This window comes from Diplotaxodon limnothrissa, linkage group LG5 (assembly GCF_057381915.1).
Source record: "Diplotaxodon limnothrissa isolate DT_005_m linkage group LG5, D_limnothrissa_male_GT1.1, whole genome shotgun sequence".
Classification (NCBI taxonomy): domain Eukaryota; kingdom Metazoa; phylum Chordata; class Actinopteri; order Cichliformes; family Cichlidae; genus Diplotaxodon; species Diplotaxodon limnothrissa.
Genome location: NC_140600.1, coordinates 21,117,383 through 21,130,766, shown reverse-complemented (window position 1 = coordinate 21,130,766; position 13,384 = coordinate 21,117,383). Strand labels below are relative to the sequence as shown.

The 13,384-nt window shown below is 43.5% G+C and overlaps 1 protein-coding gene across 1 annotated transcript; it reads right to left on the bottom strand.

The window, feature by feature from the left end:
- Positions 1 to 458: 458 nt before the first annotated feature.
- On the bottom strand, positions 459 to 5,886 carry LOC146632214 (interferon regulatory factor 6-like). Its single transcript, XM_085353253.1, has 8 exons — positions 5,673 to 5,886; positions 5,159 to 5,337; positions 4,303 to 4,498; positions 4,115 to 4,213; positions 3,762 to 4,022; positions 2,899 to 3,291; positions 2,576 to 2,694; positions 459 to 2,328 (listed from the first exon to the last, which is right to left on the bottom strand). Exons 2-8 carry the CDS (start codon positions 5,330 to 5,332, stop codon positions 2,098 to 2,100), a joined length of 1,473 nt encoding a protein of 490 aa, XP_085209379.1. The 5' UTR covers positions 5,333 to 5,337; positions 5,673 to 5,886; the 3' UTR covers positions 459 to 2,097.
- Positions 5,887 to 13,384: the final 7,498 nt, after the last annotated feature.

The window sequence follows — 13,384 nt, the reverse complement described above, 5'->3', positions numbered from 1 at the left end:
TGAGCTGGTGAGTGGTTTCTTCTCAGTGGGTGTGCGGCCTTCTTTCCCGATTAATGGGGTGGATTTTATAATGGGAAATGATATCGCGGGTGGGAAAGTTTATCCTACCCCTGAGGTGACCAACAATCCTGTTATAGAGCCTGTGTTAGATGCCCTCAGCCTGCAGCACCCGGATGTGTTCCCGGTGAGCGTTCTGACTCGTTCACGTGCCCAGCAACAAGGTGGGGGGGTTGATTTGTCAGAATCAGTGACTGGCTCTATTCTAGAGAAGGATGTGATGCCCTGTACTGATGAGGGAGATAATGGAGCCTTAGAGGCAGCTCAAAGTGTGGTTGAGCCAGCTCCTGAGTCTGGAGCTCCTTTTCTGCTCACCCGGGAAGCACTTGTGAAGGCTCAGAAAGAAGACCCTTCATTAGTTAAGTGTTTTACTGCTGCAGCTCAGGATAAGGGTGGTGAGGGGAGCAAGAAGCAGACATTTTTCGTTTGGGAAGGTTTATTGATGCGCAAGTGGACCCCAAGGCCTGGAGAAGACTGGAGCGCAGTGCGGCAGATGGTGGTTCCGACAAGTCTGCGGTGGCATGTGCTACAGTTAGCACATGATCATGCATGGTCAGTGTTAGGGAGTTTTTGTTTTATTTGCTTATGCTTCAAAAGTTATGTTATACATATTTCACCAGTTTTCTGTTTTGACAGGAAGCTGACCCTGTGACACTGACAAGAGACCAGCACAGAAATACATATCCGCAGAAGTTGACTTGCATTATATTATTCTTAGAAATTGACCTGCAACACACATACTGTGACACACACACACAAGGACCTGCGGGACAGGAAATGTGATTATATTTGCATATTGACGATGTAACCTATAAAAATAAACGAATACTGCAGTTCGGTGTGATTTGCTCTGAGCTTTTCACCCGTGCAGCACGTTAACCTACACAAGTGTCTCATTGTTGTTTATTCACCTGACTGTTTGTTAACTGTAAATCTCTGACAGTCAGGTCATTTGGGTGTCACTAAAACATATGACCGTATACTGCAGCATTTCTGTTGAGTGTTAATTTAACACTCAGGTGTGGACCCATATAGACACTCTCTAGTGTTTAACACTGGAGATTTTGCTGTGTATGGGCCAGCTGACCACGAAACTCATACATATAAAAAGAAAACAAAGTTGTTGTTTTTTTCCCACACCGATCTCAAGTAGCTGGGCACCACTGAACTGTAGTCATGCATGAACTGTAGAAAAATCTATTAATCCAAACTTGAATTCACATTTATCTATTTTTCCAAAATCTATAAATCTCGTGCTAAACACGTAGCTTCAAAATATTTAAACTGAAAACGATAAAAAGCATTCTGCCCCTCATGAATAGCAGGCTCTAGGACCCTTTCAGGATAAATAAGGCACAGCGTGATATCTGTAACTCATTAACTCTGTTAAATGTTGCCTTGCAACAAGCAGGACTTTGGCCAGTGAAACCACAGCATCAGTCTGTGGTTTCTGCAGATATTGAGTAATGCAGGCTTCAAGGCACAACTTTTATATAGAGAAAAGCACAAACACGGCACATTTATACTAGAGAAAATTTGAAAAGGGTATAAATCCTACAGTATTGAGTACACTTCTGAATATGATTGTAAGCAGTTCCCTGCTTACAGTAGGTAACCGTCAGATGAAGTGTAGATAAACACCGATGAGACACAACATTAAAACCACTGACAGCTGATGTGAATGACATCATTGCTACAATGCAACAGTCTGCTGGGAATCATTCAGCCCGTTCATCTTACTTTGACGTGTACCTCCCCCCTAAAGGTTGTTCTATACACAATACTACATTACTTTGGCAATGACTCGGTGGAAAGTGCTTAAAAACCACTCGAGTAACTTTAATTAAAGAGCCCATGGAGTTGACACAGGACACAAAGAACGCAGTTCCAACATCCCAGGACACACCCAGACATCGCCTGTACATTTCCCAACGAGCAAGAGCTGTTTACGCAGCACAACAGAGACCTACACTGTACATAAGGCATGTGGTTTTAATGTTGTGGCTGATCGGTGATTATTAGTTCACAGGTTTACGCGTTTCACTGAGTCTGCAGTGCTGGGGGGATGTTCAGGGCTGAGCCAGGTGGCAACGCCCAGTTTTCCGGGCTCTGGTGGGTCTGTAGCAGGCAGTAAAGCTGCTTTAGGTGGGTCACAATGTTATCCTTGATGTCTGGGATGGAAATCTGGAGGCGGATGCTGCCGCTGTCAAGTGATCGCGTGTTGTCACTAGAAAACATCTCGCTTATCATTCGGGCCACCACTGGAATGACCTGCAGGGTGAAAGAGGGCCGTTAAGTGTTGGGAAAAGACACTTCGCAATCTTCTTTGTTTAAAAATTTCAAGATAGAACACTTATCATCTTTGGTTTCTTAAGATTCTTTAAACTTTTGGCTGTCATTTTGTATGACTTAGTGACATTTTATAGGCAAAAAGACTCAAAAATTATTTCTGCGTGATGCGATGACACGACTCCATCGTCCTTTGATGACCATTAAATTATGTTACACATTTCTTTACCTGGACCATGATAAGTTTCCTCTCCTTGGGTCTTCCATCTGGCCACTCCTCCCCGAAACACAGATTGATCTCATAGTCAGGAGTGATTGGTGCCTGACCACGCTGTTGAGCTATCACACCTGCACAGCAAACAAAAAAGATATATTTATAAAAAAAATGCTTTTCCACAGGTGCTCAAACTCATTTTACATTGCAGGCCACACCTGCCCACCTTGATCTTAAGGCATGGGCCAAACCGCTGAAACTCCCATTTTTGTCAGTGTAAAGATGCTTAACTACACATTGTATCTCATTTATTAAAAAGAAGTGACATTAATACATACCAGCGAGAAAAGACTCAAGACAGAACAGTTTGACCTTCCTCTGCCGCTCTATGAGATTCGGAGCAGCTGGATTTGGAGCGCAGGGGCCAGACCAGTACACCTTGCACTGACAGAGACGGACTGCGTAGATATCGTGGCCGCTGACCTCCAGGATCAGACCTCTGTCCATCACGTCCAGAAGGCGGTTAGTGAAGACCCTCTGCTTGTCATTGGTGATGTGCTCCGTGGTCGGAAAGCGTAGCTGTTCCAGGTTCACTGGGCCGAACAGCTCTTCCTGATTGACCATGGGCCCGAGGTCTCCGTAGAACAGCCTGCAGCCTAGCGGGTTGCTGACTGTCGCTGGAGGACACATCTCCTTCCCTCTGTAAAGAAACTGCACCTCCAGGTCTGTCACTGGGTCAGAGATGAAGGTGGAAGCGTGTTAAAAAGGAAAATGCAATAAAACTATATTTTAGGTAAAAACAGAAAAAGAACTAAGCTTAATTTTTGAAAAAGGAGAGGTCACAGGGAAGCAGAAACTTCAATTTTACGACCATGGTGCACATACTGGACACATATTCTCAATTAATTAATAAAAAGTTCTGTTTATTTAAAAACAACAACAGGAATAGTGACATCTTCAAGCTTAAAGCAGAGGAGTTGAAACTATCTTTTTATAAAACCAGCAAGTATTGCTGTCTAGAGAAGAGGTTTTCTGATGTTATATTTTCCTAATTTAAACCAATCAAATGTCATGAAGTTCAACTGCACTTGGGGAGCTACAGCAGGTATCCCCTACACCTCAGCCTGCCACAACAAAAAGCTCAAATTATTATTTTAAGTTGAAGTCTGCCAAGCAAGCAGGTGCAACAGTTCACACTCACTTGGAAGGGAACTGATCCACATTTCGGGAGAGGCAAACAAGCCGTCGGGCAGGGGAGGGGGCTGCAAAGACGGATCGGGCAGAGTAACTGGGGGCATGTCGTGTGTCGTTTGCTGCATCTCCACATCCACGGGCTCCTCTTTAGGCCAGGGTTTAACAGGCTCCTCTTTGGGCCAGACCTCGTTTGATGGGGGACAGCTGGGAGGCTGCATGGATGACTCAGAACCCATCGGAGACCACATAATGAGAGGAGAGGGGGTGCCTACATGAAGAAAATAATTCATTTACTGTTAATAAGCAATCAAACTGGACATTGCAGAAACAGGTGTAATGTTTTTAGACAAAGCCATTCACCATTAGATGGGTATGGAGGCAGAGACTCTGGAGTATCTGGAATATCTTCCTCAAGACCATCATCATCCCCGGGTGTCCAGGGGCCAGCATCTGAAGAGCCTGCGGAGTGAGGGAGGTGGCAAATACTGCAAAATTAAAGATGAACGAAGAAAGACGAGAGCGAGCCGCATTAAAGAGCTCTCATTTACCGTGGTTGCTGAGGGGCTGGGGGATGTCACAGACGACATATATCTTCCAAGGATTCATGGGGATCTCTTTGGTGCCGTCATAGACGAGGTTGAATTCTCTGCTTTTGTTCAGGGCACATCGAAGCTGAGCTTTCCACTTTGCAGGATCAGGTTCGTCAACTCCCTCCTGGAACTTTCCGGTCTCCACAGCCCATGCCTGGGGGAATATTTAGACCAAATGAAGGGATCAGTATCACACAGTTATTTTAATTTCTATTTATGCACAGTATGCACTCACTTTAAAAAAATAAAAATAAAACCAGTGTTCTTTATTTACTGAGTGATGCTGGGTCAGCATGTTTGTCAGGAAACAGCTGTATAATGTATTCACAGCTATGTCAGAATGAAAAGACTCAAGCCCAGAGGCTCAATTTTTCACGAGGTACACACACCTCGTCACAACAAAGTTTATGCTGATCAAATTCTGTTTTCTTTTCTTTAAAAAAAAGTTTACTTATTTATTTTTTTTAAGAAAAGAAAACAACCTCATGAGCCACAACCTTTTCCCTTTATGCCTCTCCTGTTTAATTTGGTAGGTTTACAGAAGAACAATAAAATAAAACACCTACATAAAGTTTCATTCAACATGACCCAGAGAAACAAAATAGAACTGGGCTGCAAAGCCAGACGTTTTATTAAAAGTCCTACTTATTATTATTATTAGAGGGTATTTTTTAAAAGGATATTAACCAGGAACGAATTAGCATAATCCCTGCTTAAACCTCCTCACTGTCTCTGCAGAAGTACAAGTTCTGATCAGGTATAAGGAATAAAGTCACACACACAGGCAGACACCCCTCTTTTAGTGAATCTTTACCTTAAAGATGGTGTCCTCATCCTCGTGCTGGGGTGTGTGCCGTGTGGCGTGTTTCCATGGGATCCTGAAGCGCATGTTCTCACGGTCAAGCCACGTCAATCCCGGGTAGCGCCCGCTTTCCACCTGCGCGACCAGCCAGGGCTTCAGGCGGACACGCCGAGGGGTGACTGCCATCCTCACTGCCGAGAAAACCCAAGTGAAATCAGTCCACCCTCAGAAGTCTTAATAACCCCCCCACATCCCCCCATGATCTTTAGTGCACCCCACGGCAAACTACGCTGCAGCACTTATCAGGGGGAAACAAACATTTTAGAGCTGCTGGACTTCAGCTCTGGCAGACGGAGCGACCTTTCAGTTGTTTGCCAGATTACTTACAGACTAGGCCTCATATGACGATTTTGCACGGTGTGTTTAAATAATATGTGAAGTGCAGTATCTGTGTGTCAGTCCAATCCAGTCCAAAAATCTAACACCCGACGCAAGCAAACACGAAAACAAAAGACGACACACATACCTGTGGGCAAAGCAGGAAGTTGGAGATCTCGTCGGCCTGTTAACCAGCAGCTGGAAATAACAGCGCTTCGGTGGGTCCAAACTCCCCACCAATCTCCCCTCGAAGCGAACTCACCGATTACCGGTTCGACGAAAGGCGACTAATAACAACGACAGGCGGAGAGCTGCAGCTCAGAATGGCTGATGTTCGTCACTCCTTTGGTCCTTCCCTTTCCACACCGAAACTCAGGTAGGAGTGTGACGTCACACCGGCGGCACACCTTTTCTGAGCAGCTGGGTGATCGTTTTTCACCAAGCATGTGGACGGGGCACTTTATTTTTCCACGAATATCTCAGCTTATCTCGACGAGAACGACATTTTTTATTTTTGTCCTTTAGGAATTTATTTGATCAGATTCGTAATTTGGATACTCTACATTCCTTTTGATATTTATTTATAATATATCAATAAATAAATAGAACGAGATACACCGTGCTTTTTGGGACAATTAATATTAAGAGCTTTTTTGGCGGGGGGTAAAGCTGGCCTTTTTGAGAACACTTAAACTAATTGTGTCCTGTCAGCTTTACATGCTTATTTTTTATACTCACACACTTGCTTTGTTTAGCTAAGAAAAGCGCGACCGGTGTGACATGACTCAGCTGGCAGGAAAAGGAGGCGTTTCGACGAAAAAAACAAAACAAAACAATGCACACAATGAGTTTGCTCCAGACAAGTGGACGGTTGATGATGATCCTATCACCATTAGGAGCCAAAAACAGGCCGACAATATCAAACCACTCCCTGAAACTGCTCATGGACTGCAGAAAGCGTGTCACTTGGCCCGCTATTGTGATTTTTCCCGGTGTTGGCACAGCATACATCATGTGCTTGTTGCTTCCTGTGTGATGCTAATTGTGGGTGTTTTTTTTTTTTTTCTTTTGCTTGGGGCGATAGGGTCAGTTTACTGCCAACTGCCTGCAGTATCACCACGATCTGTCTGATCCAGTGCGGTTAACAGATGTTTCCAGTTTCTCCCAACATAAATGTGACCCCAGGGGCTGCAAAGGGTTTAATAGACGATTTCATAGATACAATAGTGGGAGGCACTCCAAGAACTGAGATACAAGCAAAAGTCATGCGCAATCACTCATTTCTTTATATGTAGAAGTGGAAATTGGGAATAGATGCAGCAATGTGTTCTAAATTGTACCTTTAGCTACTTAGTTACTAGCAGCCTGCTGCAAAAACACATAATTTGTTCCAATTTCTTTAGTTGAATCTATAAAAAATGCCAACAATAAAAAAAAACAACAACTATCTACATCAGATGAACAGTACCTGAAAGTCATGTCCACAAGAAATAAGTTAAAAAAAAAAAAAAGACATGACGGAGGGATGAATTTGACTCTTCAGTTGATCCGTCTCCTGTTCACTGAAATCCAAATTACACAAGAACTGGAATTCAGTGAAAGTCAGTGGCAACAGCTGTTATGATGTGAGGAATCCAAATTTGAAATTCTTGGTTCAAATCATGTTGAGTGTGGGTATGGTGTTAGGAGAAAGGTACAACGGTTCTGAAGACTAGTTAAAAATTACAAAACAGCTTGCGTAAGAGAGGGTGTTCATATGAAAATCATCCTGCCAAATACTGACTTCCAAGCTTCAGAGAACTGTCCAAATTCATTTTTGCCTTAGATACTGTTTTTCCAATGTATGTTTGCACGTTTCAATGAAATGCTGCATTTTTCTGCATGTCGGATAATAGATTTAACAAAAACACTGGCCGGAGTATGTGTGAGTAAAATGCAATGGAAATATATTAAATAAAATGTTTATTCATTCACATAAATAATCATTAAGGACATCCTGCTTGGTATAAACTGAATGTACCAATCAAGTATTTCATTCTACCGGATTCCATTAAAATGAACATTTAAAAACTGTTCAAAATTACATGGAAAAGTTGCATGTAATTACTGCAAATTAGATAAAGTCAGCATTTTGGATTCACATGATGAATCAGAATCAGAATCAGAAAGGGTTTTATTGCCAAATGTTGAGCAGGTTTACAACATTAGGAAATTGCTGCGGTGCTTCAGTGCAAACATACTGTCATAAATTGCGCTTAAATAGACATGAAAAAATAAAAGTAAGAATAAGAATTAAAAGTGCTACGTAGAAAGATATATACATGAGTGCAGGTGGTGATCAGTGCCAAAACATGGAATGATGCAGTGAACACAGCGTAGGGTCATGTGTTAGTGGTGGGAACAGTCATACGGTTATCCTTCATGTGTCCAACAGCAGAGGGGAAGAAACTGTTCTTATCGCGAGAGGTTTTGGTGCGAATGGACCGGAGCCTCCTGCCTGAGGGGAGCAGGTCAAACAGACTGTATCCAGGGTGAGAAGGGTCAGCTGAGATCCGAGCTGCATGCAGCAGTGTCCTGGAGGTGTACAGGTCCTGCAGAGATGGGAGTCTGCAGCCAATCACCTTCTCAGCAGAGCGCACAACACGCTGCAGTCTCTGTTTGTCCCTGATGGTGGCTCCAGCGTACCACACGGTGATGGAGGAGGTGAGGATGGACTCGATGATTGCGGTGTAGAATTGCATCATCGTCCGTGTTGGCAGGTTGAATTTCTTCAGCTGCCTCAGGAAGTACATCCTCTGCTGAGCTTTCTTGATGACGGAGGTGATGGTGGGCTCCCACTTCAGGTCCTGAGTGATGGTGGTACCCAGGAAGCGGAATGAGTCCACAGAGGTGATGGGGGTGTCAGTCAGGATGATGGGGGGGAGTGGGGCTGTGTGCTTCCTGAAGTCCACAATAATCTCCACTGTCTTCTGGGCATTCAGCACCAGGTTGTTGTGGCTGCACCAAGACACCAGACGTTCAACCTCCCTCCTGTAGGCAGACTCGTCCCCGTCCGAGATGAGCCCAATAACGGTGGTGTCATCTGCAAACTTGATTAGCTTGACAGACTGGTGGGTGGAGGTGCAGCAGTTAGTATACAGGGAGAAGAGCAGAGGAGAAAGAACACAGCCCTGAGGGGAGCCGGTGCTGATGGTCCGGGAGTCCGAGACATTCTTTCCCAGCCTCACATGCTGCTTCCTGTCCGTCAGGAAGTCAGTGATCCACCGGCAGATGGGATCAGGCACATTCATCTGGGAAAGCTTGTCTCGGAGATGGTCTGGAAGGATGGTGTTGAAGGCAGAGCTGAAGTCCACAAACAGGATCCTGGCGTAGGTTCCTGGGGAGTCCAGATGCTGCAGGATGAAGTGTAGGGCCATGTTGATGGCGTCATCTACAGACCTGTTGGCTCTGTATGCAAACTGCAGGGGGTCCAGGAGGGGGGCCGTGAGGGTCTTGAGATGGGAGAGAACTAGGCGCTCAAATGACTTCATGACCACAGATGTCAGAGCCACGGGTCTGTAGTCGTTTAGTCCAGTGATCCTAGGTTTCTTGGGGACAGGGATTATGGTAGAGGACTTGAAGCAGGCAGGTACATGACATGCCTGCAGTGAGGAGTTGAAAATGCCAGAAAACACTGGGGCCAGCTCGTTTGCACAGTGTCTGAGGGTGGCAGGAGACACACCGTCTGGGCCGGGAGCTTTTCGAGCATTCAGCCTCTTAAACTGCTTCCTCACATCTGCTTCATGAATATGAAGAGTTGTGGTCGGAGGAGGTGGTGTGAAATCCTCTTTTGTGTGGGGTGAGGAGGGGGGTGTTGTAGGTGAACAGTTTGAAGGTGGTGATGGCTCTGTGGAGGGGGGAGAGGTGGGGGAATTAGTGTCCAAAGTGCCTCTATTGTTGGGGCCGTTGGAGGTGTGAAGGCTGCCTGATGGCTCGTCAAAACGGCAGTAAAAGTCGTTGAGGGTGTTGGCCAAGAGCAAGTCGTCAGTGGAGTGGGAGGTTTTAGGCTTGTAGTTGGTGATATTCCTAAAACCTTTCCACACAGAGGCCGAGTCATTCTCTGAGATCTGCTGCTGCATCTTCTCAGAGTGCTGATGTTTAGCAATGTCCACTTCTTTAGTGAACCTGTACTTGGCCTCTCTGTAGCAGTCCCTGTCTCCGCTTCTGAACGCCTTTCTCTTTTCCAGCCACAGCTTTTTGAGTTTAGGAGTAAACCAGGGTTTGTCATTGTTATAACTCACCCTGGTGCGTGATGGCACAATGCTGTCCTCACAGAAGTGGATATAGGAGGTGACAGTGTCCGTAAACTCGTCCAAGCTGTTAGAAGCAGCCTTCATTGTGTCCCAGTCTGTAGACTCCAAACACGTGCGAAGCTCCTCCACAGGCTCGTTGCTCCACAGTTTTTTTGTCCTCACGACAGGTTTGGAGAGCTTCAGCCTCTGTCTGTACGCGGGGATTAGGTGGATCATGTCCTCTCCTCTCTGGTCGGGCATTTAATATACTGCTTATATTTCGGAAGCTCATGGCTCAGATTGGCTTTGTTAAAGTCCCCAAGAGCAATGATGAGAGAGTCCGGGAATGTCCGCTCCATGTGGAGTATCTGCTCCACGAGTGCGCACTGAGCTGCCTGCGCATCCGCGTCTGGCGGGATGTAAACAGCGGCCAGGATGAATGAAGCGAACTCCCGCGGAGAATAAAACGGTTTGCAGTGAATAAAAAGATATTCCAGAGAGGAAGAGCAGTGCTGAGCAATCACTGTCACATCTGTGCACCAGCCACTATTAATGTAGAAGCAGACACCTCCACCTTTGGTCTTACCAGAGAGAGAGGCCTGCTATAACTGACAAACTGTAAGTTAACGTCTACTTAAATATTGTTACCTGCCCAACCTTCTGTCCACCTATTAAGACCAAACTATGATCTCTTTTACATCTAATATCAAAACAGTTTCTTTAGTTTCACTAACATTTAGCATTAGGTTGTGGCTCTCACACCATTGCACCATCCCTTCTACCTCTGATGTGTCAAACAATACTGCCAAGTTTGTAATGCATAATAAACACTGGATAGAAGTCATAAAGGAATTGGCAGACAGTGAATCTGAAGACTGAAATGGTGTCCCACTAAAGCAAGCCTCTACGGCTTAAAACAGTGGTATCAGTAGATAGCTTATACACACAAAAATTCACTTTCAGATCATTTGTTCTGATTTTTCTTGGATTCTTGAACAATGTGTCTCATGTCCAAACACTCTCTCATATAAATAAATAAATAAATAAATAATTTTTTAAAAAGTCTGAACTAAAATCTAAGAGTGGACAGTAATATGAAGCACTTTGAGCATTCTGCAGACCTTCGTCAAGGCAGCTCACTGCCTGGGCAGTATTTACTTTTGTATTTTTTATATTTGAAAATATTACTTTTAACTGTTGACTTATGATAAGTGGAAGAGGACTGATGGATGATGGATAGCACACATGTAGCATTCAATTCATTCTTTAGTAAAATTCATTTAAACGTTTGTAACAAAAATATCATGTGAAAAAAGATTTTGATCACAAGTTTATTTTGGTTTTTTTCAAATACAATACTTTACTTTTCTTATTGTAAACAGTTATAACCAGGGACGTGCAGAGAGGTTTAAAGGGGCGGGTGCTCAAAGTTAAAAAGGGGCACATTGAACCATGCTGAATAACAACAACACACATTCATCAAGAATCTAATATGGGAAGGGCAGGGCTGTGTTGATCTGAGACTGTAGACATTAAAAAGTCCACAGGAGAGATGGTAGCTGATTAAACAAGTGTCATGAGATAATAACAAAATGCAAAGATTGGTGACAGCGCTTGGAACCATAAGGCAACGAAAAACTGTGACATAAACTCGGCTCTGCCTGTGAATCCCTCTTTGCTTCTCTTCTTCCTTCCTTCCCATCATTTCATATATCACTCTCCACTTGCTGTCTATCTGAGAACAAGGCACAACTTGCTATTGCAATAAACTATAATCTAATTATCCACACCTAACAACTCTTGCACTTAATCTATAATAAAATGATGACAGAAAAATGTTATAGCCCTGCCTTTAGTAGCCTCATACAGCTCCTACTGTTTCCTCCTCATGTCCTTACCAGCCATGTCTGCACAATGTTATATCATGAGTAATATTTTTTTAAATCCAGCTAAATAAAACACACACATGCACACACAGTGACATTTTAGACCTTCTTCAGAATACTGTATATACTATGGGCATCCTTACATTATTATTTATTACTAGAGCTACAATAATAAAGCAATGAGGAGGGGGAAGTAATAAATATGAAATAATGTATTTATGATGATTCCATTTGTTTCACTATCCACTCTGTGCAGGGCAAAGCTTATTACATTTTTAAACTGTAGAGATACAATCATTTTACTGCTGTAAAATCCAACTTTTGTCTTATTTAAAATATAAATCTAATATAATCTGCTTCTTAATGTATGTTCTTTAAAATACAGCGTGTGTTTTTTAATATATTATAATTATAATAATTATTATGTGGACATGCATATTAGATCGTTTTTTAGTGAAATATAATCCCTCCAGAAAGGCAGGAAATGCCCAGAAACTTACTTTAAAACTAAATATGTTCCCTAAAACGGTGACAGAGCTACAGACCCATGACAGCCTTACACAGGTAGCCAGCAGCTGTGACCAGCACTACTTGTGCAGTTAATAAAAGGACAGGTAATGTTTGTCGCGCTGTTGCACACACAGCACGCTCGTTTGTTTCAGTTCGTCAGTTGCAACAAGACAGCTTACCAACGTGTACGTAATAAGCTAATACTCCTGTGTGCTACACACTACAGTGTACGCTGTACACCTACTTACTGGTTTTGTCGCATCAGTCTGTGTCTCTGAGTTAACTTGTGTTTCTCCTACAGCTCCGGACCGCAAAAAATGCGCGTGCTCTTTGTGAGCTCGTTCCCGGCTCGTAACCAGCGCGTTCTGCCGTCGAGGGCGATCATTGGTTAAATGTGATCATGTGACTGATGCAAGCCAGATCCTTTTATTTAGCAAAACTATGATTAATAGTTAAATATTATTGTTGAGGGGCACAGACAGGACTCCGCACGCACACACACATAAAATAAATAAATAAATAAATAAAAAAAATTTAAAAGTTGCCTCAACAAAAGGGCACTTTGGGCACTCATCAGGAAAGGGGCGGGTGCTCAAGCCCCTCTAGCCCCCCCCCCCCCCCCCTCCCCCGCACGTCCCTGGTTATAACCTGTTACTGTAATCGAAATAACAAGCCACAATAAAGTAATGTGATATTTAGTATCCCAATATTTGATTGTCTGTATGTTGCCAATGCAAACAATGGCAAAAAGCAATGAATTAATTCTATGTCCCTTTATTAGCACTTTGCCCTTCAGATCAATCTATTGACCTTGAAGGAGAGGTCAAAGGTTAAATATGACAGGAGATTTTAAATCTTTCAACATGTTAACACTACACACCACACTTATAAGTCTTTGGGTACACTTTGGCTTGCATACACCTCAGTGTTAATTGTTTACATGACTCCACTCTCCTACAAGGTTTTATCAGAATTCATTCACAACTCTTCAAGCTCTAAAGTTCACAGACAAAATTATGGCACGCACTCACAAACGGTTGCAAAAACACAACCTGCTTGGCTCAGTTAATAACAATCTAGTGGTAAAATAGTGCAGCTAGAAATCGGTTTCTCTGTGTACTCTTTTTGCTTCATGAAGATATCACCACAACCTGGGATGCAGTCGCTGCAGTTGTGACATTTTGTTTCATTTC

Coding starts and splice junctions, on each gene's coding strand:
- LOC146632214 (XM_085353253.1), bottom strand. CDS start 5,332: ATGGCAGTCACCCCTCGGCGTGTCCGCCTGAAGCCCTGGCTGGTCGCG. Junction 2,695..2,898: donor TCTTGAGTCTTTTCTCGCTG/GTATGTATTAAT, acceptor TTTGCTGTGCAG/GTGTGATAGCTCAACAGCGT. Junction 2,329..2,575: donor GGAAACTTATCATGGTCCAG/GTAAAGAAATGT, acceptor TTCACCCTGCAG/GTCATTCCAGTGGTGGCCCG.